The sequence below is a fragment of the Phoca vitulina genome, unplaced genomic scaffold, assembly GCF_004348235.1.
Source record: "Phoca vitulina isolate PV1807 unplaced genomic scaffold, GSC_HSeal_1.0 scaffold4, whole genome shotgun sequence".
NCBI lineage: Eukaryota > Metazoa > Chordata > Mammalia > Carnivora > Phocidae > Phoca > Phoca vitulina.
In genome coordinates, this window is record NW_022589707.1 from 36,599,007 (window position 1) to 36,626,631 (window position 27,625).

Consider the following 27,625-nt stretch of genomic DNA (forward strand, 5'->3'; position numbering starts at 1 on the left):
TGTCAGAAGTGCTGTTGTACATGCTCCCCATCAGTCTCAGAGTACTGATACAGGGTACTCCCCATCCACTTGCAGACAGTTACCAGACATCCTGAGCTGTGACTGGACACAGCCCTCAAGGAGGCTTTCCCATAATATAAAATATGCACAGGCTTAAAACCACTGTATGAAATATTTTACCATTTTAAAGGAAAGGCCAGTTTGATTTGGAGTTTAAGAATTGACAGGTAAAATATATCCATCACCAAATATTTAGGAATATCATATAACATGCTATTTTTCTATTTATAGATAAACCCAAGTAACATGGGAGTTTTTTCTGTTTGCTAGTAAATCCATGTTTTCAACTGATACAAACTGAAGACCAATATTTAATAAATTCTTCAACTGACTTCAAGATACATTAAGTAAAAGCTTTGCTAAAATATATATCTATTTCACATATTTATTGCCATTACTTACATACATATTGTATAGCACCAGACTTCACATAATAAACATACTTTTTCAATGACTGTGCCATTTGAATGGTGAGATGGCTAAATTCCAGAAATATAAAATTACTCTGAGTTAACTCAGATTGGAATATTCTAGGCTATAGTCTATTTATTGCACACTGATATGTTAACGGTGGGTATATTTGGAAGATGGTGCTAAATCATTTATTTCCTCTTTTCTACACATCCACATGTTTAAAATATTCCTTTGTGAACATGATTACTTTAACAAAAGTATACACATTTTGGTGTGGGGAGTATTAAAGGAGGAAAAGATGAAGTAAAATCATGCCCTATATCACTTCAAGTTTCAATTTATCTATTAAGAATTTGGAACATGCCGCCAAATTTAACACAGACTAAACCCAGAACTAAAAACATGACAAATGGCCTTGCAAAGCATTTGATTAAACTGAATTACAACAAATTTCTAAATATGAACAAACATTTGGAGCAATTATCACCCCACAGTACAGCCAGAATGAGACTGCATGCAGCCCAGAGCAAAGCACACGCTTCAACTGCTTATCCCCTGCCTCCTCCAGTTCACATAAACACCTCATGACACACTCAAAGCACCACTGCTTGCCTCTCCTGGCCGTTGTAAAGCAGCGCCCCAGGAAGGTTCTAGGAGAGAAAGTGAAGTCAAAAGCAAGATGGACATTTACAGCGTGTTGGCCACCCAGCAGCTATTTCACCCTCTTCTGTTAATGTTATATACCTGAGTTAAAGGTGGCCCCTATATATTGGCCCCAAGTTGTTCAGTTCCTCAGAGCAGGCTGACCATGAATGTGAACTCAAAGTCCACAGATGCCAAACTTAAATTTTTACACTTTCATTTTCTTTCATTATAGCCCAGATTAGCATATTTTTAGTCATTTATAGTGTGCCTACTTTGCATATTCTGCAAAAATGCACCCAACATCTACTAGCCATAGATGAGACAAATCCTGGGGCTACAGAAGTCACTGTTGCCCTCCACAGCTTCCAGACCAGGACTCACCATCCTGCGTCTGAGCAGTATCACCTACACATATATGCCCCACTCAGATTTCCCTCTCCCCAGGGAGTTTCCTTGCCCACTTCCCCCTCTAGGTGGTGGTTCCCTGCCATGGTCTCTGGAAAATCTCCTTCAGTGAGGGACTTCCCTTCAATGCAATCCTGTCAAACCACCACCCAAATAAAGCTCATTGGGGGCTACTGACATCTCATAGTCATGCTTTTTTCTTTGATCAACTCCAAAATCCTCAAACTCACCACAGTTACATACAGAAATTGAGAGGTATTGGTTTTTAATGGTAACATTTCTTTAAGTCTGGAGTTGTCTATTACCTGGTAAGCTCAAAATATAAATATCCCCATGAAAAACAAAAATTAATAATCAAGAAAACTAATTTTAAAAATTAGAGGAGCTTACAGATAATATTATATCGTACACTTTAAAATCTGTTAAGAGATACAAATATCAAATCATTATATTATACATATGAAACTAACATAATGTTGTATGTCAACTGTACCCCAATTTAAAAATCTGTTAAGAGGGCATATCTCATGTTAATTGTTCTTACCACAGTAAAATTATATAGATAGATAGATAGATACACACATACATAGATACATAGATGAAAGAAAGAGACAGAGAGAGAGAAGAGAGGAAGGAAGGAAAGGAGGAAGGAAGGAAGGATGGGTGGATTAGAGCAAAAAAGCAAGAAATGTCAGAGAAGGCTAAAAATTGAAGAAAGAATCAGATGGTGCTGATAATCTCTACTTAAGTATTAAAGAACCTTTTTTCCCATAAACCACAAATTTATTATGAAGAGAAGGCAATAATTCAACATGACTATAAAGCACAAATTACGTGATAAGAAAGAAAATTTTAAGGAACTGGTCCATCATAATCCAAACAGCATAATTGTTCAAATAAAAATATATCCAAGTTAATTTTTTCAACAAAATATTATGGAAGACATAATATTCATCAGATTAAGAATTCATCCTACCGCCTCAAAGACTTCTCCCTTCTTACAAAACCGTTTCCCCTCCAGCTATGGCCTTACCTTTCTCTTACTCTTCACAGTCAAACCTCTTCACAGAACAGCTTTCCTTTGTGATTTCCATTTCTTCCCTATGAATTCCTCATTCTGGGGCAACTGGACCAGTGCTCCTATCATTCTGTTAAAGTTGCTCTCCCTAAGATCACCAGTGACCTCTAAATGGCTAACTCCAATATTTTCTTTTTAATACTCCATCTGCTTAACCTCTGACTCTCCTGACTCTTTTCATACCTCTTGAAACCCTCTTCCATGACATGCTCTGTCTCTCCATTTATCTTTTAATCTCTTGTGTTCTTTCATCTCCTATCCCTACTCCTCAATTTGTCATTCTTAACAAATATAGTCATAGTACTCTATCAGTCTCTAGAGTACGATATCCTTCTCCATTAAGATCAGCTGGTATCGAAAGAAAATTTTGCCTTACTAAAGGCTTTAAACTATAGGTAAGAAAGTCCATTTAGTAGCCTAAAATGCCAAGGTTTTTTAAAGCAAAATAATTTTTCTTAAGTGCTGCCGAAGTCTGAAAAATAATCTTCTCAAGAGGAACAAACCATCCCAGAGAGAATTTGAATAGCTCAGCCTATGTGCAATGAAAGCTTTATACTGAAGACTATAAAATTGTTCATTTATAGGAAACTGGGGTTAGTGACCTCCAGATTAAAGTGGATAAAAATGAAGAGTTGAAATAAAAGAGGTAACAGTACATTTCCCCACCTTTATGTACTATCCTCCCCGTACACAACCACACACACACACACACACACACGCACACAATTTATTCAGCCTGAGGAAGCTGCTCCATCCTCGAGGCTCCAGTATAATTTTGCACATATCTATTTCTATTACAATCTACCTCATTATATCATAATTCTTAGTCTTTATTGCCCTCTAGGTTGCAAGCTGTCTGACAACATAAATTATCTTTTATTCATCTTTCTACTCCTAGAAACTAGTAGAGTGCCTGGGTACTCAGAAGACTCTCAGTAAATGTGCAGTAGATGGATGGATGGATGGATGAATGGATGGATGGATGCATGCATGGATGGATGAAGAGAGATGATGCAAGGGAGAACTAACACCAGACTTGTTCTAGTCCCTGAAAGTTCCCATACATCTCCAACAAATCAACTATTTCTTCCCAATGTCCCTTTCGCACACTTGAAAGAGCCACATACATTATAAGGTTTGTCAACTTGTCCCGGCCTTACAGGACAAATTTGTGATAACTGAGGATGTAACTATAGGGTCTCTAAAGTCATATTATAAGTAAAGGAAGTTTAAGCTCAATCATCTTGATGGTAGCAAGAAAAATTACATACACTAAAGTACCTTACTTTACCAAGCTAAGTATTTGCAGTTGTTGACCTTAAAACATTAGCATTCTTCCTTCACTGTACAGTCATATTTTCTGTCAGTCCATATTAATGCTGTCCTTTTCGAAATACAATTCTGAATTGGCAAGCTTATCTTAACTAGGTAAAGTGCCATATCAACCACCACTATTGTAGTGACACAATGAAACAAAAGCAGAGGAAAATCTGGCAGAGATATCTTTGTTCTTTTTTTCAAAAACAAGTAGAGTTCAAATTACCAAATAAATTCCATCAATTTTAATAACGTATTTTTAAATCAATTCAAATCTACCTTTTCAAAACTGATTTAGTATCTTCCCAAACTATAATTTGATTGTCCATGTTTATGCCATTCACTAAATTTTGCAAGCATTAATTTGTCAATAGTGTAAAAGGCAAAGATAAACTACCATTTTTATAAAAACCCAGTCACATGTTCTTTAAAAAAAGCATATATTAGAGAAACTACAAACATTTTTTAACTCCAAACACATCTCCCACACTCCTTTTGTTTAAAAAAGCCCAATACAGCCATTAATATCAGTCATTTCTCCCTAAAAAGTATAATACGTAAAGAATTTTAACTTAAATTCTGCAATTGTAGGTAGTAGTCTGAATAATGGAAGATATTAAGCAAATATGCTTCAACTAGTTCACAAAACTAGATTTCCTATTTCCTTACCACTTTTTCTCATTAATAGACATTACATGTAGCTTGACATAAAGCCAACCCTACCGCATCAAAGGAATGTACCTTTGAGTTTTTGCAAATGTATAAAAGGTGTTTTTGAAATATTTTCTTAATGAACAAGCAAACAAAGAAAAGGTTAAAAAAACAGTAATCACTCTTTCACTAATTTCAAATCATATATTACCCTCCCATATATAACCTCTTTGATTATTGGGAGCCTGGGGGAAGATTTTTCTTAGAAACCAAAGCACGAACTAAAAAAATCAAATTGGAAAAAGCAAGTATCTGACCCAGAAGTTACTTAACATGTTGTCCATAATCTACAAAGAATCAAAGTTATGCACTAACTTCAGCCAAACCAAGATACACCTCTTTCTGATAAGAAAGTTTTTTCTGAATTAGGAAGAAGGTTAATTTACTCACAGCCCAGACAAGGAAGCACTTTAGTATGGTTAACATCACAAGATTCTGGAAGCAGAGTCTGAGTTAGAATCCTTTCTCTACCATTTACTTAGTATATCTTAAGTTACTCAACCCGTAAAGCATTTAGAGCAGTGCCTAGTACAGAAGAGTACTAGGTAGATGGAGGACAGCAACATACCTCTAGATCTCTGAGACCTGGCATCACTGAGAAGAGTATCAGAAATTCAAACTCAGGTCCATTTCTGGACTTACAGAGTTAGAACCTGTATTTTTATCAAGATCCCATTGTGATTCAAATGCAACTTAAAGTTTGAGAAGCACAGCTAGAAAGCATTTTTACATTATATTCTGAGACGTTACCTATTATAATTAAATTTATTTTAAACCACTCCATTACTTTTCTGCAACATGAAGAAGTTACATTTATTTTTAGTAAAAGGGAAAGTATTATTTAGGCTCAAAATTCCTCCACTGGTGATTTCTTAACATACCTTAAAGGCAGAACCAACTAAAATCCAAGGCTGTAGAGTACTGCCATCTAGTGGTAGTTTATTCTGGTGCACATGCAAAATAAATTCACTCTGCCTTCCCGCTCCTTATAAACACATTTGTTTAAAATGGGGCCAGGGGGCGCCTGGGTGGCTCAGTTGGTTAAGCGACTGCCTTCGGCTCAGGTCATGATCCTGGAGTCCCGGGATCGAGTCCCGCGTCGGGCTCCCTGCTTGACAGGGAGTCTGCTTCTCCCTCCGACCCTCCTCCCTCTCATGCTCTCTGTCTCTCATTCTCTCTCTCAAATAAATAAATAAAATCTTTAAAAAAATAAAAAATAAAAAATAAAAAAAATAAAATGGGGCCAGGTTTTCTTGCTTAATTCCTTTCTTGAGGACTACTGACATGATTATACAACTAAATAATTCCACAAGAAGGCATCCTAAACACAGAGGAAGATAGAAGACAACAAATGTTAAGTTTCCTTTTTTAATTCAGATAAGTCTAGGGAAGTTTTCAAATTAAAAGACTGACCCGCTCACTCCTGGAAAGGTGCACATTAGGCACACACAGTGATATCAGGCTTAGAAAATGGGCTTTGTACTGAAATGTGCATATCTTGGAGTGACTTTTACTTTCTTCTTAAGTTCTGTACTTTTTACAATTTATTTATATAGTATATGGCAGGGGGAGTTTTCAGGTTGAGAAAAAAAATTTTATAACCTAGTGACTCACTATCCCCATTTTCACATTCTATCCTAGGGAAATAATCAGAAATGTGGACAAAGAGTTATGTACAAAGATGTACATTTCAGCAAACAAAACAATCTTAATAGCTTCATAACAACCTACTGAATCTATGCATCAAAACTTAGTCATTCTCCTCTATTACTCATTTAGATCAGTTCTAATTTTTCTCTATTACAAATAAATATATAAATGTATATATGAAAGGAAGGAAGGGAGGACAGAAAGAGGAAAGAAATAACTGTATGGCAACTTGATATGATTTTTCTATATTTTGGATCATTTCCTAATATACATTGCCATAAGTCACATATGAACATCCAAGAATATTTTCACGGTTTTCAATAGCCAACCTGCTATATAGGAGTCTTATGTCACTTTACATGGCCCCAAGCAATGTAGGATACGCAGACTGTACTATCACCTCTCTAGCATCAGATTTTATCCCATGGCTAATTTTCTTGACAGTTGTATTGAGATATTATATATCACCTCTTTAAAGTATACAGCTCAAGTATTTACTGTATTTATAGAACTGTACAACCATCACCATAATCTAATTTTAGAACATTTTCATCCTCCCAAAAATAAATCATGTACCTATTAGTAGTAACTCGCTATTACCCCCTGGAAATCTGCCAATACGGCTGATTTTTACTAATTTACCACCCCCACTATTTTTTCATATTTTTTGTAGATACCACAGTGATATTATGTGTTTCAAACCCTTTAAATGAAATAATCACTTCTGCTACTCAGACATTTCTGTTTCAAATTGTGAAATGTTCTGCTTAACCAAAGGAAAGTAAAGCATGTCAGAATGGCCTCTTGTTTTTTCAACAGGTACTTTTTAAGTGTAAGGCAAAGTTTAAGAAATAAGAGAAGGTATTATATAAGTACAAAGTCATCTGCTCTTTTCAAAACAATTAGCAACTATATCATTACTTTGGAAGTCCATTATTAAATCTAGCAAAAATGTCACACAAAAGCAAGGAATCCCTTTTTACTTATTTAAAACTTTATTTTAATTGGGTTAACTTGATCTGATAAAAAAAAAAAAAGTACAGTGCAATCAATATAACATTTGATAGGTGGTCTCAAGAATTGTCTTGATTCTACCAAAAAAATTAAAACTTACTTTCATTTAGCCAAAGCACTTTTTTCTCTTATCATAATTTTTTGGACTCCAGATGCACAGAATTTAGCAATTTGCCTTTTGAAGATTTAGTAGGGGAAAAGAATTAAAACAGTTTATTAAACAACAGAGGCCTAGGTCCCCTGATCATGTCAGACTTTTTTTTTAAAGAACAGTGAAAATCAGTTCTGACAGCTGAGGTTAGGAAGGGATACTTCACTGATAAAAGTTAGCCTCTCATCAAATTTTAGCACTTTCTCTCCTCTCTTCATCCAACTCTGGACATCTCCCATATTCCTTAAATAATCCAAACATTCCCATTACTCAAGTTAAGCAAGTCCACAATCTAGCCAAGTGTTTTGTTTCATATCACTTTATGCAAAACATTTATTTGTACATTACCACCTAAAATATTCCTGTTAATTGATACACTCAAATTCATTCTTCCTCACCTTTATCTCTATGTATGAAAGAACTGAATTCACACAAATGACTTCCAAAATAAAGTAATTTCTTTCATGTCACTAAAGAAAAATCTAACATAGGCAGTCTACATTTTAATACAATGATTAAACAATAAACTCATAAAAATATGAGCCCAGAAAGAGGTGAAATCCCTAGTTCATGTTCCACAGGCACCTCCCCACCCCACCCCAACACACACACACACAACCACAAAGTGTCACTACCTGGCTTCCTGTCCTCACTCCAGCACCAGCAGCTCCTCTATCACCCTATCACAATGAAGTGAGAGGAGGTAGGTGGTAGATAAAAAACTCTCCCATGCCAACAGCAACAGGGTACCCAAGCAAGCACCAAGCCCTGGTAACGCAGGAAGCTCTGGGATTAGGGTGGGCAGGCTGCACGTAGCCCCAGGCTACTTAGAAAAAGATACTCCCCAAGGTGGAAGGAGCCCAGCCTCACTGAGCCAATACTTGGTAAATGTAATGCCTTTGTGAAATTTAGAAAAGGCCCCCTTCCTCTGGGGAGGTTTATTCCAGGCCAGGGCACATGCCTTGGTGAGCAGGATGAGGTCTGCATTTCAGTCTCTGCTTGCCCCCAATCCAGGCACCCTAAAGCAGAAACAACCTACAGAACCCTGGGCAGTGGCCCTGGAGGGGGGCGAGGTGGGGAGAGGATTCTACAGCTTCACCCGGCCTATCACAAGTAGGACAGGGACACCCTATCAAGGAGATCAACCCCTTCTTCCACTAAGAGAGGCAGTCACACAGTTCTACCCAAAAAAGCTCAATTTCAGTCAGCTCATGTACAAAGACAAAATTTAAAGAAAAGACATTTTTAGAAATATCTCTGTAGACCATATAAAAGTGCTGGTTATAGGAAAATCAAACACTTTTGATGTTTAAAGTTTTCTCTTTTCATTATTTTGCTTGACCACTCGAATATAAAGGTCTCAATAAAATGTGTTTAACTCCCTCTGAGATTCATACCCCATGATCCTCCATTTTTATATGGCCAAATATCCTAAATCTGGTACTTGTAATAGCATACTCATGATTAATGCAAATTACCTTTTACACCACCAAATGATCCATAAGTCATATTGCAGGCTGTTCTCTGAAGATTATGTTCATACATCAATTTGATCTGATATTGGTTTCCATGTTCCACATTACCCAAGGTTCCTAAGGAGAAAAAAATGACAGAATTGCTTTGTATTTGTTTACATTTAAAAATATTCATTTCTTCTCATCCTCCACCCCAATTCTAAGTAATTCAATTTCAGTGAAATTTAAAATGACAAAGCACTAAAACAATGCGTATTATGAATAATTAGCATACTGATGACACAGAATTCCAGCACAGTTAGAACAATTTAAGTCTTGGGTAGATTACACCATTAGATGAAATACCACCTTGGGTGACATTTCTTATCTATTTCCATTATGTTTGAGTAAAGTGTAATTATTTAAATAAAAACAGAACCATTCAATTTTAGTTCTGAAATAAATGAGGTCAAGTTCCTTATACTTAAACAATAATAGAGCAAAGACACGACTCAAAGTGTCTTAGAAAAAATTCCCCACACTTTCAAGCAATTCAGTTTCCTGTCCCAACTTTAAAAATACTCAAGCCCCTAATACACTATATCCTAATTTAATGTAGAGATATTCTAAAGTTTCCTTTAGCAAGTAAAGAGGACAATATGTTTTATTTGAAGTCCTTGAAGAAGAATCTCCTTCAAAGCAAAGATACTTTTTCTGCATTTAATAGATCATATGTACTATAATTTCTTTCTATTTCTTTCCAAATTTGAAAATATTCTTTTTTTTAATAAAGATTTTATTTATTTATTTGAGAGAGAGAGAACACGAGTGGGAGGGAGGGGCAGAGGAAAAGGGAGACTGAGCAAGAAGACTGATGCGGGGCTCGATCCCAGGACCCCGAGATCACAACTCGAGCTGAAGGCAGATACTCAAGCGACTGAGCCACCCAGGCACCTCGAAAAAGATTCCTTATATTTATTTTACTCTCTGGTTGTTAGGCTTTCTAGAGGACTTACAGCTGAAGCTATGTCCCAGTAACCAGGCAAGAACGTTATAGTTAAAAGAGGTGATAGAAAAAAAAAGGATTCAGAATGCAACTTTTTCCATTGAGCATCTTTGTCTTTCATTCAAAAAATGCAAAATTTAAAGAAAAACTTAAAATATAAAGCAAATGAAACAGTCCCCAAACTGGATAGTATTAGATCATTAAAACAATCTAAACATATATGTCTATCTGTATGTATGTGTATACATATTTATACATGAGCATTTATTTTAGTCCAAAAGGTTTTACCAATGTACACTGAGGTTGTAAGAACCAAAATATTTCTATTTCCATTTTAGAAGTGAGGCAAGTACCCTAAGTTAAAAAAAAGTTTAAGGGACACCTGGGTGGCTCAGTCAGTTAAGGGTCTGCCTTTGATTCAGGTCATGATCCCAGAGTCCTGGGATCAAGTCCCACATCAGGATCCTTGCTCAGTGGGGAGCCTGCTTCTCCCTCTGCTTGCCACTCCCCCCGCTTGTGCGTGCGCTCTCTCTCTCTCTCTGATAAATAAATAAATAAATAAATAAATGTTTAAGAAATTTCCCCCCAAATCACACAGCTGGTAAAGGACAAAGTACTCAAAGTAGGTCTTTAGAGTTAGCACCATATAACCCGGTGCCTGGCTGTCCATCATTTTACAACTTGGAAAAAACTTGGTAAGCCAATGACAATTTCCCTAAATAAACCAGCCATCAAAAAACATCATTTCCACCTCCACCTTTCTTAGCCTGGCCTTTTCTTCATTTGGAAGGTGAAGGGTTGAAAGAGAAAACTAACGGGAGAATTTCTTGGAGGAAAATCACTTCTCTGATTTATGCCCCTAAAAATGGGAACAACAGACTTCACATACCAATAGAATAATAAACAAAGAGAAAGACTCAAATTTGCCTGCTCACCCTGATAGATGAAACCTTTGTGAAATCTAAATGGTAGTAAAATCAGTAAGGTCCAGGGAAACTGAGGGGTAATCGCAACCACATGGGCCAAAAAAAAAGAAAGAAAAGAAAAAGAGGAACACACACACTAAATAACTCACAGCCTTAACCTTAGGAGAGGTCTAGCCTCCAAGAAACCAGAAAAAAAAGTTCCAAGAAACTTGGAAATTTGGTTTGTCCCTACAGAAATTACAAATTTCATCCTGTACCTAAAACCAAATCAACTTCTCTGAGTAAGGAATGCACTTACACATGTTTGCTAGCTGAAAGGTCAGTGAACACAGGGGTCAGCATTCAATACTTAGACAAACTTGGCATGAAATGACACTAGGATTTGTGTTCTGAAAAAGCTCCAAAGGCAGTAGTAATCTTCAGATTTCAGGTAATAGCACTTTAAAACTTAATAATGCACCTATGGAGAACAGAAGACAATTTGTCTTCCTTAGATACTACTTTGGAATAAAGGTAGTATCTGAAAAATATAAAATTTCTGACCATTTTTTCTTAGAGAAGCATCGATGACACGAGATTAAAATTACTTATACACAGGTTTTGTCCTGGGATATACAGATTGAATATAGCAAGTGTATCTCTATAAATACAGTCCATGTATAGCTAAAATTAATATGAAGTTTCATTGGGGCGCCTGGGTGGCTCAGTCATTAAGCATCTGCCTTTGGCTCAGGTCATGATCCCAGGGTCCTGGGATCGAGCCCCGCATCGGGCTCGCTGCTCCGCGGGAAGCCTACTTCTCCCTCTCCCACTCCCCTTGCTTGTGTTCCTGCTCTCGCTCTCTCTCTCTCTGTCAAATAAATAAATAAAATCTTAAAAAATATATATATATGAAGTTTCATCAATTAGAAAGTAAAATGAATATTAGAACATTGATGCTATTGGCCTTATTTAAACACGATTTGATTTAAACAAAAAATTCTCTGGAAAAATCAAAGGTCCCTTGACAACAGTTTTTGGTGCAATTTTAGATAACTGTAGAGAAATCTAATGAAGTTAAATGAAATAAAAACCATTACAGAGTAAATTAAAAGGTTCATTGTGTTAAATAACCAAATTAGATTATATAAGCCTATCAAAAGTAAAGAACCACATCTTTTTGCCCACTCACAGCAAACATTAAAATTCTATAAATATGTCAAATTCTTAGCAAATGCTTGCTGAAGTACATAATTTTTGGAAAAGAATATTTAAGAGAATATAATCAGTATGGCTTACGCTCACACATCTGTAACCATTTACTCAAAAACTGAAGCCCATCAGAAAGGAATCTGAAATGCCATGTGATGCTTTTCCTTTAGGTATGATAAGGTGGGCTAACTTCATTTCAGCAACACCTTGCTATTTCTCTATATTAAGCATGCAATTGATAATATATCACCCACCAAAAAGAGGTCAGCACAGCAGCCTGACTATGAAGGGTTGTTTGGTGTGTCCAGGAGGTCTCCTCTAGTATGCCTCAAATCTTTTTTTAGAAGCACACAGCATAAAAAGAAACCAAAACATATTTGGGGAGGGAGCAGTCAGAGGTAAGAATGTCAAGTTCAGCTAACACTTTCATCTGTTGACACCAGCGGTTTTACTTAAACTAAAAAATGTTTACGCTTGCCCTGTTACAGTAAAAGCTAGGTAAAAGTTCAGTCTGGAACCTCTAGAAACATATTCAAGAGAACAAAAATATTAACTTCCCTGCTTCTCAATTCAAGCCAAGCCAGAAAAAATATACAAATTGTCAGCCTCCAAATATCATAAGAGGCTGAAGAAAGGAGAGACAGAATAGGGAAGTGAGGTGGGACATAAGGGACTGTAGTTTAGAGAACTCTTCATACCCAGAGAATACAAAGCTTGCAAATGAATACAAAGAATAAAAGAGCAATAAAATCACCATTCCCATGACAAATAACTTTCATTTTCAACACTAATTTGAAGGAAAATACCAACGTCCCATAAACAAGTTGTGACCAAACATGCCAGTTTCTTTCAGCAGGTCTTTTTGATAAACATACACTTTATCACTAATCTATTATGCCCTATGCCCCAGGGAAACCCTAGAGGTTTCTGTCTTTCTGGGCCATCATTCAAATGGGACCAGGGAAGGCCAAGAGTCTTACCTAATTTCTAGTTTGTAGGATTCTTCCCTCTCCTGCCCTCTTAGAACCTCCAGAAGGGACCAATTCTCCAAGAAGTTTTCAGGGGTAACTGTGCACAAGTTCCCCTCCTCCATGTCCTGTGAAACCCAGTTAATAGTATCACCTCACAGTTAACAGCCTTATGATGGAAAACAGGAACAACTAGATGCATGCAGGAAAGTAGCCTATATCACATCTTCTCCATTTATTCTGGAACACTAAATATTTGCCCTATCACTAGGAAAAGCAACATCTTTTACCATGAAACCAGTGGGAGTGTTTACCAATGACAGAGAGGTACTATGTCGGGCTTCTGACTTATAAATGGAAAAGTGAAAAAGAAAATGATAGTGGTAACAAAGGAAAAAAAAAGAAGGAAGAATAAAAATAACACACAGTAATAAAGAGCCACTACCAAATGCCTCAGCACTACCCAAAAATTAGTTCACTCACACAGTCAACATATGCCTACCATATACCATAGGCCAGGTTACCAAGCCTGCCTTCAAAACCTAACAGAACTTCACCCCCAAAAAGAGACTACTTAAGAATATCCAGCTCAGGGGCACCTAGGTTGCTGAGCTGGTTGAGCGTCCGACTCTTGCTCAGCTCAGGTCTTGATCTCAGGGTCATGAGTTCAAGCGCCGCATTGGGCTCCACACTGGGTTGAGGGTATATAAATATACACATATAAATACAGTAAAGACAAATCATTACTCAGACTGAAAGCAAAATACAAAGAAAGCCCAAATAAGAGAATGAGTATGAAAAATTCAAATCCTAGAAGCTAATATTTATAGCAAACTCCAAAGAACACCTCTTGTATAAGGAACAGATCCCCAAACAATTAGCTTTATTGTACCCATAAAAAAATTTCCCCAATATTGACATCCATGAAAATAACTCTCTCAGCTTGAACTAAAATTTATCTAATTACTACAAAATTTTTTAAGTTACCTTTTATATTTAATAAGGATCAAAATGCTGAAACCAAACTATAATTAACTGCTATACTGGTACCTACAGAACAATGTCAGAGAATGACAAGTGCCTTAAGGCAGGCTGAGTAAAAACAACCAAAAGCCAAGAAATTTGAACTGTAAAGAGAAAACGCTTAAGGTTCATCAAAGAAAAAGTACTTTAAACCACCATGACTCTCAGCATCTAATGAATTTTGTTGTTGCTATTAAACATTTCTTAAAACCCAAGTATCCTGGATAAAAGGCACAGCGTAAGGAATATAGTCAATGGTAATGTAATAGCGTTGTATGGTGACTGATGGTAGCCACACTTATGGTGAGCACAGCATAATGTATAGAGAAGTGGAATCACTATGCTGTACACCTGAAACTAATGTAATATCGTGTGTCAGCTATGCTTTAATAAAAAATAAATAAAAATTTTTTAAAACACTCAAGTATCCTAAGTATACAGAATTGGCCACTATTAGTCACAGACAATCCTGGACACAATTCCTCCAGAATCTCCAAGAAGGAGATTACAAGGAATCCTCTACTAGAAATTTAAATATGCATATAAATAGCAAACCAAAAAAAAAAAAAAAAATGTAATAGCCTAAGTACCTGAAAAAATAAATGAACAAGGGAAAATGTTAACCAAGATAAGAAAATCTTCAACCAAATGTTTTGTGTGTTCTCTAGCAAGTGAACATAAGTGAGTATCTATTCTTACATAACATTAAGAGTTTTTATATTAAGGTTTTTTTAATATAAATTTTACATTAGAAAAAAACGTTTCTTACCTGAGATAGAATAGACACAAAGTTTTCTAGAATGCAACACAGCCAAATGAAGCATTTCAGTACCTCTGAAAAATGGGAAAAGTTTTAAGTTTAAATATCAATTTCAGATGTAACAAAAAAAATTATAAAATATTTTTAAAAGAGATTATAACCACAACATACCATCAGTAAACTAAAAGTTTACTACATAACATTCAAAACTGAAAAATAAATGTAACAACACCCACCCACTTTGACAATCCCAGAGGCTCAAGGACTCTGCCTCAAGGAACTAACTGCCTGAAGTCACTGGAGCCTCCCAGGAGAAGTCACATCTAAGGCTGCTTCATGAGGGCTCTCCCGTAATACAGAGATCCAAGTTCTGGCCCTGTCTCTCTGGGTAATTAACCTATGACCTTGGGCAAGTTACTTAATCTCTCTGAGCCTGTTTCCCCCTCCGGAAAATAAGAGGTTTCAATTAAATGAAATAAAATCATGGGACAGCACCTTGTAAAGTATAAAGCACCACAGAATGCTAATCATTATTAGTAAATGGCATATGTCACTTCCAGCTCAGAAATTTTATTAAAGGCACTGAAAAGATTTCAGTTTGGACTAAACTGCCACTATCACCAATACACTTCTCAGCCCCTAACAAGTGGTTTCCAAGACATAACACAGTCTAGAAATCCTAAGTCCAGTCTTCAAGATCAGGTCAGTGGATAGAAATGAGTAAATGGTGTAAATGGCTGTGGTCTGCTGCAGAGTAGGGCCAGACTAGAGGAAGTAACTACTACTCAGTTCTGGGCATGTGGCCAAATCTCTACATTTTTTCAAGAAAACCCAGAAAGCAGGGATTTTATGTGAAATTTCCAGTTCTTAAATACTGGCAACTCTTTTAAATTTAAAACACATCTGCAAGCAGTCCTCCAGTGTACAACATCTGATACAGACTCTGTTTGTTCTAAACTAGAAAGACGATAAATGAAATCCGAAGACCTGGATTGGGGTCCTGACTGTGCACCTTGGTGTCTGTGTAATCATTTAACCTTTCAGAGTGTTAATCTCTCATTTACAAAATAAGAATTATATTAGATAATACCTGCAAAACATCGTTATAATGAATGTAAAAGCTCACCATTCACTCTACTACCAGAAAATGCAAATATATATACAACTATCACATACACAATACTGACTTCAAAAAAATTTTATTGCCCTGCACACTCAAAACAATTTTTCTATCATGCACAGGAAAAGACCATTATGTCGTAGAAAGATAACAGAGTATGGAGTCAGATAGACCTAGGTCTAAATCCTGGCTGTGTGACCTAAAGCTCTGAGCTCTAGCTAGTTTCCTTCTCTTTAAATACAGATCACATCTTATAGATAAGATTAATGAGATAGTACTAGTTAGTTAATACTAGTACACTATCCACTCATTAATGTTAACCCCCTCCCTTCCAACAAGTGACCACATAGATAAAAGCTATACTTAGGACTACTGAACAGAATGATCGTGACAGCACCTCACTCTTTTAAAAAATGAAAAGATAGGGTGCCTGGGCGGCTCAGTTGGTTAAGCGACTACCTTCGGCTCAGGTCATGATCCTGGAGTCCCGGGATCGAGTCCCGCATCGGGCTCCCTGCTCAGAGGGGGGTCTGCTTCTCCCTCTGACCCTCTTCCCTCTCGTGCTCTCTCTCATTCTCTCTCAAATAAATAAAATCTTTAAAAAAATAATGAAAAGATAAAAATGCTTTTTTTAGAGGCAAGAATCCTTCTGTCTCCTTACTTTATAAATCTATCATGCCTAATATATGCTAGGCATACAACAGGCACCTAATCATCATCTACTTTTAGATGGAGTAGATATTTACCAACCACGTCAGACACAAAATCTCTCTGATCCAGCCTATCACAGTGCATCAAAGTCCTACCTCATGCCCTGCCTATAGCATCCATGAAACACCTTCCCATCAGAATAAAACATCACTAGAAGGGGGTTAATGTTCAAGAATTGCTGTTCAGGTTTTTCTAGCAAGAGTCAAGGCCCTGAATAAATGGTAACTGTGGCCAGTAAATTATGACAAACAAATGTAAAGAGTCAAAATCCAGAGCTCAGGGTACTCCCAGACTTAGGAAGGCAAAAGGAACTTTAAAAAAAAAAAAGGTAAGGAATAATAAGACCACCTCTATCTATATAACTTTTCACAATACATACTTTTATAATGATTAAGAAACACAGGCTCAATTTTAAGACAATTCATGTATGAAAATAAGATAAAATCAGCAGTATCATCAGGAAATAAAAAGCAGACATATTACACAAAATGCAAAGTAATAAACAGCTTCCTAAAATAAATTAGTTTTAAAAATAAAGTACTTTGAAACAAAGCTCTTGTAAAAGTTAGACTTACTTCGTGGATTGAGCTGGCTTCTTTTAAGAAACTAAGGACCTTTCTACACCAAATAAGTGCAGTAATTCATTTTAAAGCTTAAAAGTAATTTGTCAAATACCATAACTGCTACTTTGTCTAATTATTTAAACAGACATTTATATAACCTAGGCAATTAGTGCTTTAAGTAAGTGAATACTTTCTATTTCTTTATTTATTTTAAATAAATAAAGCTTTTAAAAGCTTATCTCTTTTCCTTTAAACTTCTGATAAACTTCTGGCATGTTAGGTCTGTTACCATAAAAAAAGTCCTAAATTATTCTCATAAATCGGCAGGTTTCCATATAAAAATGTATATATATTCACCCAGTACATGAGGAACACCCAGGTAACAGTAATCAGAAAATATATTTAACTCATGGATAATCCTTTTTTTATTTAAGCGTCCACAAAAATGACATAGTCAGGGAATGACATCCTCCAAGTAAGATAAAATGTCAGAATTAAGGAGCTATACTTACGAAACAAACTTCCCTACTTCCACTTGCAATATTGGATCTCGTAGATGCACTTCTAGAAGCAAATCTTCAGCTTGAGTTCCATCTCCTGTTTTTACAGGATGGGGGTTAAAGATTCTTAGGTATCCCATAAAGCTACCCACAATTATTTTATCTGTAGAGAGATGTTTTTAAAAGATATAAGAAGAAACAAACATTAGCAACAAAATGTCTTTGGAAATAAACTTTCTAATGTCTAAAAGAAAAATTTAAAAATTAAAACAATCAAGTCTTGCTTCATATACAAAGGCTAATCTGCCAGCGGATGACATAATTAAAATGAACTTATTTTAATGACATAGCTTTTCAAAAACAACTTTTTTTATATCACCAATATTCAAGCATACTAATATATTACGTGTTTTTCCTTTTTTTTTTTTAAAGATTTTATTTATTTATTTGAGAGAGAGAGAATGAGAGAGAGAGAGAGAGAGCACATGAGAGGGGAAGGATCAGAGGGAGAAGCAGACTCCCCACCAAGCAGGGAGCCTGATGCGGGACTCGATCCAGGGACTCCAGGATCATGACCTGAGCCGAAGGCAGTCGCTTAACCAACTGAGCCACCCAGGTGCCCCTATTACGTGTTTTTCCTAAGCCTTGCTTTGGTGTCAGTAGTTATAATTTAACTCAGTCAAAGCAAGTCCTTTCACAAAAGACTAGTATAAGGTTGTACACTGATTTCATCATAGAGTGTCAACTCTACAGCTGTCAAAATCATTGTATTAAAAAGAATTCTGAGCCCTCACTAGACAGAATGCTCTGATGAACAATGTCTGTACTTGGACACAAGAGGGGGAAAGGGTAAGATAGGTGTTGTGGGTTGAATTGTGTCCCCCACGCCAAAAAAAGATATGCTGAAATCTTAACCCCCAGTATCCGTGACTTTATTTGGAAAGAGGGTCTTCACAGATGTAATCAAGTTAAGATGAGGTCACACTCAATTAGGTGTGCGATAAAACTCTCTTATAAGAATAGAAAGCGGGGTGGGGGGTCAGCCTGGGTGGTGCAGTCAGTTGAGTGTCCAACTCTTGGTTTTGGCTCAGGTCATGATCTCAGGGTGGTAGAATCCAGCTCCCAGTCGGGCACCGCACTCAGTGCAGAGTCTGCTTGAGACCTTCTCCCTCTCCCTCTGTCCCTCCTCTCTGCGCTCGCTCTTTCTCTCTCTCTCTCTCAAATAAATAAAATCTTAAAAAAAAAAAAAGAAAGGAAGAAGGAAGGGAGGAAGGGAGGGAGGGAGGGAGGGAGGGGGGTGGGAGGGAGGAGAATGCCATGTGAAGACATTTAAGGAGAAGATGATCATGTGGCAATGGAGACAGTGATTAGAGTGATAAATCCACAAGCCAAAGAATGCCTGGGACTACCAGAAGCTGGAAGAGGCAAAGAGGGATCCTAGAGGCTTCAGGGGTAGGATGGCCCTGCCGACACCTTGATTTTGGACTTCTAGCCTCTAAAAACTGTCAGAGAATAAATTTCTGTTGCTTTAAGCCACTCGATTTGTGGTACTTTGTTATGGCAGCCTTAGGAAACTAATACTTTAGGTGTCAGTTTTGAAATTGCTGTATTAGTATAGAATATTGACTTTTTTCCATCTGCTTAGAAGTAGGAGTTCTACATACTTATTTGCTGAGAGCTTATCGCATGCCAACCAATGGTCTATGTAACTTTTATGTATTAACTCATTAAATCCTCATAAGAACCATATGAGAGAGGTACTATCCTAAGAATTTCAATCCTGAATAGAGACACCAGGAATCTGCTGCTAGATGATCTGACGGCAGACCCCAGGAGTTCTATACAGTCTCTAGAGCCATGCTGTTCCATCCCCTACGAAGGTTTGGCCAATTAAACTCTTCCTGCATTTGGGAGATCTATGCCACTCTCACTCCAATCCCTCTTTTATTTATATTTATCAGAGTTGGAAATTGGCAGAGAATAAACTGCAGGTACCAATTCCTGCAGGAATATTTGGAAATTGGTTCTTGAGTTGAGCTGGGACACAAAGCAGTAAGACTATAGGCAGGGTTAAATAACAATAAAATTGTACACGGTGACAGATGGTTAATCAAGTTAACCCTCCAGGCAAATGGGACCCTGTGCCCACTGCAGGTGACACTCTGGTGGACTGGATAGCTGCTGCCCTAGGCCAACTGAACAGGAAGGAGGAATGCCAAACCATATATAAGATGGCTTTTCTAAGAGCACTGGATAATTTAAAATAAGAGAATGATAAGTTTAAACCTCAAAATTTCCATCTCAGGGTAAAGAATAAAATTCAGGGTCCTTGGGACTCTGCAGAAAGAATTTCTTTCTTCTTATATCCATGAGGCTTAACCACTAAGAAGCTAATTCAGGGACTGATTCTGTAGGTTTTAAATTACACTAACAAATGAGTATGCATAAAAGCAAAGACATTCATCACAAAGAATGGGATTACAATGTTACATAATGAGGTTACTAGCAAAGTCTAGAAGGCTTGGATATACTTAAACCTCCAAACTTTTCTAAAACACTCCTCACTGAGCTTCCTATGTATCCCACCACGCCCTAATCCCTATTTCACTTACTAAATAACCAAGATTCAACTTCAACACAGCCCTTTCTTCAGAGATAAGAGGAAGCCAGGATGGCGAAGTCCACATGGTGACAATTTAACCCCTAGAATCAAAATGTGTATGTATGAGTATTTAAATAGTAGAACTTTTGGGGCGCCTGGGTGGCTCAGTCATTAAGCGTTTGCCTTCGGCTCAGGTCATGATCCCAGGGTCCTGGGATCGAGCCCAGCATCGGACTCCCTGCTCCATGGGAAGCCTGCTTCTCCCTCTCCCACTCCCCCTGCTTGTGTTCCCTCTCTTGCTGTGTCTCTCTCTGTCAAATAAATAAATAAAATCTTAAAAAAAAATAGTAGAACTTTTATAGTAACCAGATCTCAGGTAACTGTCTAATTCTCACGGATTTTAAGCTATGATTAATGGGATCCCCAGGAATGAAATGAATGACTCATTAAGACCCTTTTTTTCCCAGTGGTTCATTTTTGTTGTTGTTGTTAGAGTAGTATTCAATTTTAAGAAGGTCCTATAATGTGTTTATCAAACTCAAGCCTTTTTTGAAATCTATAACCAAAAATATTACAGGTCCCTGAAAAAGACTAACTCAAGCCACCACATAGACAGTCATGGCATCTCACCCATTTCCACACTGAAGTCAATTTACAGACTCAGAGTCCCTTGAATAAAGACAATACAGTGCACAGATGTTGCTGTAACACCACACATGTCTAATATAAAGTTTCCTCAGATCCTTCTCTACAGGACAAGTAGTTATTTATCCAGGTACACTGAGGAAAGGGAAATACCCAAACTTTGTGAGAATACTGAATATTGGCTCTGAGTTACTACTAATTCGGGAAGCCTAGAAATATACTGTTGTTGCTAATTATGGAGACTCAGTGATAAATGAATTTTTTAACTTAGTTCACCCAGTGGGAGAGCAAAGCCAGCCTATGATTTCTCACCCAGTTTCTGAGAGTTTAAAGGAAATGTATTTTCACAGAAAATAGTAGAACATCCTTTTGGTTCCCTAACATGTACATGAAGGATATTATATGGGGAGAGCTATATGGAAGCCAATGGAACTCTATCTCCCCATCAGGGAGAAAAATCAAAATCAATACCATGGGTAGGGGTGCCTGGGTGGTTCAGTTGGTCCGACTCTTGGTTTCAGCTCAGGTCTTGATCTCCAGGTTGTGAGTTCAAGCCCTGTGTTGGGCTCCACGCTGGGCATGGAGCCTACTTAAATACATACATGCATACATACATACACACACACATACATACCACTGCTAGGCCTGATTTGGGGTAGTTTTCAAAATTCGATGCCAAAAAGCGTTAATATGCATATGTGGTGATTCCTACCACATCACTGTTTAATAACCAAATCTGTCAATATTCAAGTTTAATGGGTCTTATAGAGAGAGTTAGGGTTGATCAGTGTAACTTAAAAGGGTAACCCCAAATTCTTCTATTATTCCACATCTTGTCTTTCTTGGAGCCAACTAATACAATCCATCTACTTGAATACAGTTTTAGATCTTAATAATGCATTTCTCCTTTCTAAACAGAAAGAGTTTGCTTTCACAGGACAGGAATAGGCATATATCTTTAAATGTACTGCCACAATCCAATCTGCAGAAACCAGGACTACCTCATCATCATCTCTTAAGAGCCAAATGATGCCGAAAGAAATATGAGTGAAGCCCAGGGATCTCCAAGGATCCTCCCCCACACTGTCTGGATCAGTAGTAAATGAAACTACTACAGTCCTCTTTAGGCAAGCATTAATGTACTACATCCCTCAGGAATACAGGCCTAGACCAATTCTCTGGTCCCTCCATCTCCACTCAAGACCAAGAGCCCTAACCAGACGGAAGGTAGTAAAAAAAAAAAAAAAAAGTAAGTAGCATAGTTACACAGCCCAGTAACCAGATACAAAACAGAAGGTATCCCTCCAATATGACTTCTTTAAGTTACCATACAATTTTTTCTACTCCTCCATCTTAATTTTAAAATTTTTCCTTCTCTCCCTCAGCTATTATATATAAGTTTGGATACAGATTGTATATACCACTGAGTCTAGAGGCAGCAGAATATTGGAACGTGATCATGACTAAATGACAAGGGAAAGGGATATCACCCAAAGATCCTGGACTTGCAGAGCTGGGGCTCCCTGAAAGTGCCTCTGAAGCAGCAGGTGTGCGTGGTTCTTATCTCCCAATGCAGATGAGTAACAGCACGTGCTTGTGGAGCTGTACAAGGGACAGTTGCCCCTTGTGAGACATAAATGCTGAGTAGCTAAAAGATAAACGTAGTAGCTATTTTTCAGTCAGCTTTATGTGTTTTCCACTTAGGATTCTTGTAGTAAACTCTCCTCCAGGCCACAGGCTGGCATGGAATCTAAACTGCACCACTCAGACTCTCCTACTCACTCCCACTTCTTACTATCTGTCTCTCCCACGAATCTGAATCTTAAATTGAGAAGAACAGGAAAGTAAGTACCACTTTAAATTCATGGAGTCTAATTTCAACTGGGATCTCAAGATTAGTAAGGAATCCTTCTATATATCAAGTTGGCTTTGCCTAAAACAATTTCAAGATGCCTAATACCACCTTTCCTCTCTGATCACTCCAAAGAAAAGTAGGGGTCATTATTGTCTCAACTTCCCAAACTGACCTGCAAATTTCTCTTCATCTGTATCTATTCTTACCCTCTTGCCTTCTGTCACGGTGAAAAAAAAGTTCTCACACCTTCCATCTGCACACCTGATCCCATCTCTGACTGTCTTCTCTGGATCCCTGCTCTATTTTTTTTTAAGATTTTATTTTTAAATAACCTCTATACCCAACATGGGGCTCAAACCTACAACCCTGGGATAAAGAGTCACATGCTCCACCAACCAAGCCAGTCAGATGCCCCATCCCTGCTTTAATATATCCTCTATGCTATACATTGAATTTTTCCCACTTCTCTTTACCCTACATTACTGCCAGTCATCATCCTCCATGCTTCCTTTCACAGCTAAGTTTCTTTAAAGGGCCATAAACACTCAGTCTTCCCTACCTCCTACTCCTTCAGTCACTGCAAATCTAGATTTTGTTACCATTGTGCCCACTCATCCACCCTCACGGAGAACACTAATGAATGACTTGTTGCTAAATGGCATGGAAACTTCAGTCTTCGTGTCACTAAACCTTGCCTCCCAGGTACCAGCCCAACTAGTTCTGCCTCTCTGCCTGCCTTTCTCAGAATCTATTACTGTCTACCCTTCCCAAACCTCCCCCTTTAATGCTTGTATTCTTCAGGTTATGGTCTTAAGATTCTTTCCATCTTATTCCACTTTCTTTCCCCGTGCATTTTCACACATTCTCAGGGCTTCAAATACAACCAGTATATGGCTCACTTCAAAATCACTACCACTGGGGGGGGGGAGGGCGGGGGGGCGGGGGGCGCCCGGGTGGCTCAGTCGTTAAGTGTCTGCCTTCAGCTTGGGTCATGATTCCGGGGTCCTGGGATCAAGCCCCATGTCAGGCTCCTTGCTCAGCGGGAAGCCTGCTTCTCCCTCTCCCGCTCCCCCTGCTTGTATTCCCTCTCTCACTATGTCTCTCTCTGTCAAACAAATAAATAAAATCTTAAGAAAAAAAATGTCTAAAAAAAAAATCACTACCACTGGGGCACCTGGGTGCCTCAGTCAGTTAAGCGACTCTTGATTTTGACTCAGGTCAAGATCTCAGGATCATGAGATAGAACCCCACATCGGGCTCTGTGTTAGGCATGGAGCCTGCTTAAGATTTTCTCTCTCCCTCTCCCCCCGCCCCCATCCCCTGCTCCATGTGCACTCTCTAAAAAAATAAAATTAAATTAAAATAAAATAAAATATCGCTACCTCTATTCTGCCTACTAGACATTCCTATCTCAAATAGAGCATGTCCCAAACTGCTCTCATTTACCTTCCATTCTATAAGATCAATGGGAATTATTCTTAAACTGTTATGTGTCATCCTTCAACTTTGGAGCTTATCAAAAATGCAGACACCTAAGCCCACCCTTCCAATCCACCTACCTTTGGGAAATATGGCCTTATAGGAGCTATAAATCTGAGATAGAAAATCTTCATATATAACAATCACCCCAGAATATGATGATACTGCACGGTGGTCCAAGCTTTGAGAAATGATAGGCGATATTTTTTCTATGTGGGACACACATATGAAGTGATTTTTGTATAGTACCCTTGGGAAAATAGAGGAAGTTTCTCACAGCTGGCCACAAATTGGGAGGAAGCAAACCGGTAACTGGTAACCCATTGCTGGCACCCCAGTGAAGAGCTCTAATAGAAATGATGAGTGAACAGTAAGCTATACAGACAATCAATCAGGATAGTTTCTAACCAAACTGAGCTTTAGATAGTTTGGACAAAAATGGGTTTGAAATTGTTCTCTTTGGCATATATTTTTATAGCCTAAGTATTCTGTATTGCCAAATAATAAGGGAATCATAAGTTTTAACAAACAGGCAGGAGACAAAGCTGATAATCTTTGAGGAACCTCTCAGGACACCCTCTGAGTAGAAGACCTTCCCATCTCCTATCAGTGGGAGGGCAGGGCCCAGATTTTCCTTAGAAACAATTTAGGTGCTCAGTACAGCTTAGTACCTCCCATTCTTCTTTGCCAATATAATTTTCTCCTTTCACCTTGCCACCAAGATTCTACTGTTTTTGTTATACACAAGAGAAATAAAATAAAGAAAATGTAAGGAGACAATATTCATACACATTGAATGAAAGAATGATTGTAAGTTTTCTTTTTAAGAGGCCAACGACTATCCGGATTACAAAAAAGAAAAGAAGAAGCTCATGACTATAAATCATTAAAACCAAATATAAGTTTCAAATAGCAATGATACAGAACTACAATGTTTTAGAGACCACTTCAAAAAATATGAAGATGCAAAGAGAAGCAAATATATAAGACAGAATGCTATTTCTAGTATCATAATATGAAAATGAAAGTAATGATTTAATAATTGTTTTCTATCAACAAATAGAGCTAGAATAACTTTTCCATTCTGGTATGAATGGCTTTCAGATTTAAAATTTTTTAAAAATATTATTTTCCTTGAAAATAATTTCTAAAAATACTTCAAAATTAAAAATATTTTAGTAGCTCTACCTAATTTTGCAAAAAAATGAAAACAAATTTTGCAACAAATGAAAACAAATTAAACATTGCCTTGTAATATTTTTCCAGTTCCAAGTCATATGACAGAATCAACGCGAACCAGAAAAACACAAAGAGCGAAACAGAAGTAAGAACTATATTTATCAGTCTGCTACCTAAATATTATAAGGAAAACTACCTTCAAAATTAGGGCATAATTATGACAGTTCACTTAAGTTCTATAAGTACACTTTAAAGTGAATAAGTATACTTTAAAAAACGAAGTCATTTTTATTTTATGTCTGTAAAGCTTTCCTCCAAGAGGCATGGCCATAAGTTGCTTACCTTGTCCATTTCCAGTATTGTCAATGTCAGCCAAACACAAACAGCCTTGATCAAATTCTTCTTTTTCTCCCAGAACAGTAGACCACCAATCACGGGCTTTAAATAAAGACATTTTCGTTCACTATAAAAAGAAAGCATTTATTTATAGTAAAAATCTACTTCACACCATGAATTATAAATCAATTATCTCTTAAAGCATAGCAAATTAAACTTGGACAATGTTAAGAAAAACATTTCTGAATTTAAATTTAATTCTTTATATTTTGCAGAAATGTGTGAAACCACAAATCCAAACAACTGGAAACACGATCAGATATTTTGCAAAGCCATTGGAGAGTCAGTCTGAAAAATTTTATACATAAATGTTGGGCCAATTCTTTCTTCTGGAACATTTGGTAGAGAATGACACAAAGTATCAAAAAATATTCTTTGGAGGATCAAGATTCAAATTCTAACAGCACTAATTAGTACATAATTCCTTAGCAAAATACCTGATTTTCCTTCATTTTGGTCTTTGGAAAGACCACAGCATCTCTTGTCACAATGGATTGCTGAGAAGAGCAAATGAGTTCAAATGACTAACACTGGAACTGATACATTACAGGTACTCAAAAAGCATTCACACACTTTCCCCATTCTAACTGTAGAAAGGCAAAGTGGAAGAGGGAAATTCACACCAAAACACAACCAGGAAAACTGAGTGTACAGGCATTTATACCACTATATCACTAACCACCTGTGACTCAGGCAACCCATAAAATCTCCCTCTACTTTGATTCCTCATCTAGAATGAGGATATGCCAGCCACATCTACCATTGATATTGATATAGTAAATGTGAAAGCCCATTGGACTTCTTGAATTACAACACAAACATCACACACCCTGGGATTCTATGGAAGTTCATTTATCCAACATAAATGAGCCTTTTCTTCATGCTACACTGCTTTAAATAATTGTTAGGAAATGCAGTCAATTTTCCTTATTCAAAGACATTCCATTCTATAAGGCTGCAGCAAACCTTAGCAAATACTGAACTTAGCAAATACTGAACTACTTCTCCTAGGGAAAATAGAAAGTTAGGCTCCTGTGAGCCTCTAGTCACAATATTTTCATGAACCAATCAATACATAACTTTGTTTTTTATGTGTCTCTGTTTAAAGATACTTTATTTAATATACTGTTGATTCACGAACATTCAAGCTCAACAGTCAACAACACTATAACTCTTACTTGAAGGAAGCTTATCTGATACATATATTTCTCTATAAGGTACATAGCAACCTTCTCACACTTAGGAACATTAGACAGCCCTTCACCACTACATTTGGGGACCTTTTTAAGCAACAAAAATTTAAAAAAACAAATAAATAAACCAAAACCACAGAGATGTAGAAAACACGGCACTAAGTAGACCATGAAAAGGATACTTGTATATAATATAAGAGCTGAAACAAGTAGGCAGTTACTGTGGATGACATCTGCTGGAATATGTGCGTCAAGTGACTCAAATTTTTTGCCACTCTGTGCATGATTATGAATGACCCAAAAGCACCATGAGTATTGATTTTGGTATTACAAATAAATTTTAGCAAATAGGTAAACTCACAACTAGGGAATCTGCAAATAATGAGGATCAACTATACATTTAAAAAAATGTAGGGCACCTGAGTGGCTCGGTTGGTTAAGCGTCTGCCTTCGGTTCAGGTCATGATCCCAGGGTCCTGGGATAGAGCCCCACATTGGGCTCCCCTGCTCTGTGGGGAGCCTGCTTCTCCCTCTCCCTCTGCCTGCCACTCCCCCTGCCTGTGCTCTCTCTCTCTCTCTCTCTCTCTGTCAAATACATAAATAAAATCT

The 27,625-nt window shown here is 37.3% G+C and overlaps 1 protein-coding gene across 3 annotated transcripts in view; it reads right to left on the reverse strand.

Moving 5' to 3' along the window:
- The window catches only part of BBS9 (Bardet-Biedl syndrome 9), a 448,772-nt gene that overhangs the window by 409,534 nt on the left and 11,613 nt on the right, over nucleotides 1–27,625 (reverse strand). The window contains exons 2-5 of one of the 3 annotated variants that reach the window (XM_032401801.1): nucleotides 25,770–25,890; nucleotides 17,680–17,830; nucleotides 14,783–14,847; nucleotides 8,924–9,037 (exon numbers count right to left, since the gene is read on the reverse strand). In XM_032401801.1, the coding sequence (XP_032257692.1) occupies nucleotides 8,924–9,037; nucleotides 14,783–14,847; nucleotides 17,680–17,830; nucleotides 25,770–25,881 (442 nt within the window). In that variant the 5' untranslated portion in view covers nucleotides 25,882–25,890. Of the gene's footprint in view, nucleotides 1–8,923; nucleotides 9,038–13,002; nucleotides 13,119–14,782; nucleotides 14,848–17,679; nucleotides 17,831–25,769; nucleotides 25,891–27,625 lie in introns of those variants that run through there. The other 2 variants (XM_032401802.1, XM_032401803.1) reach the window with 2 other exon arrangements.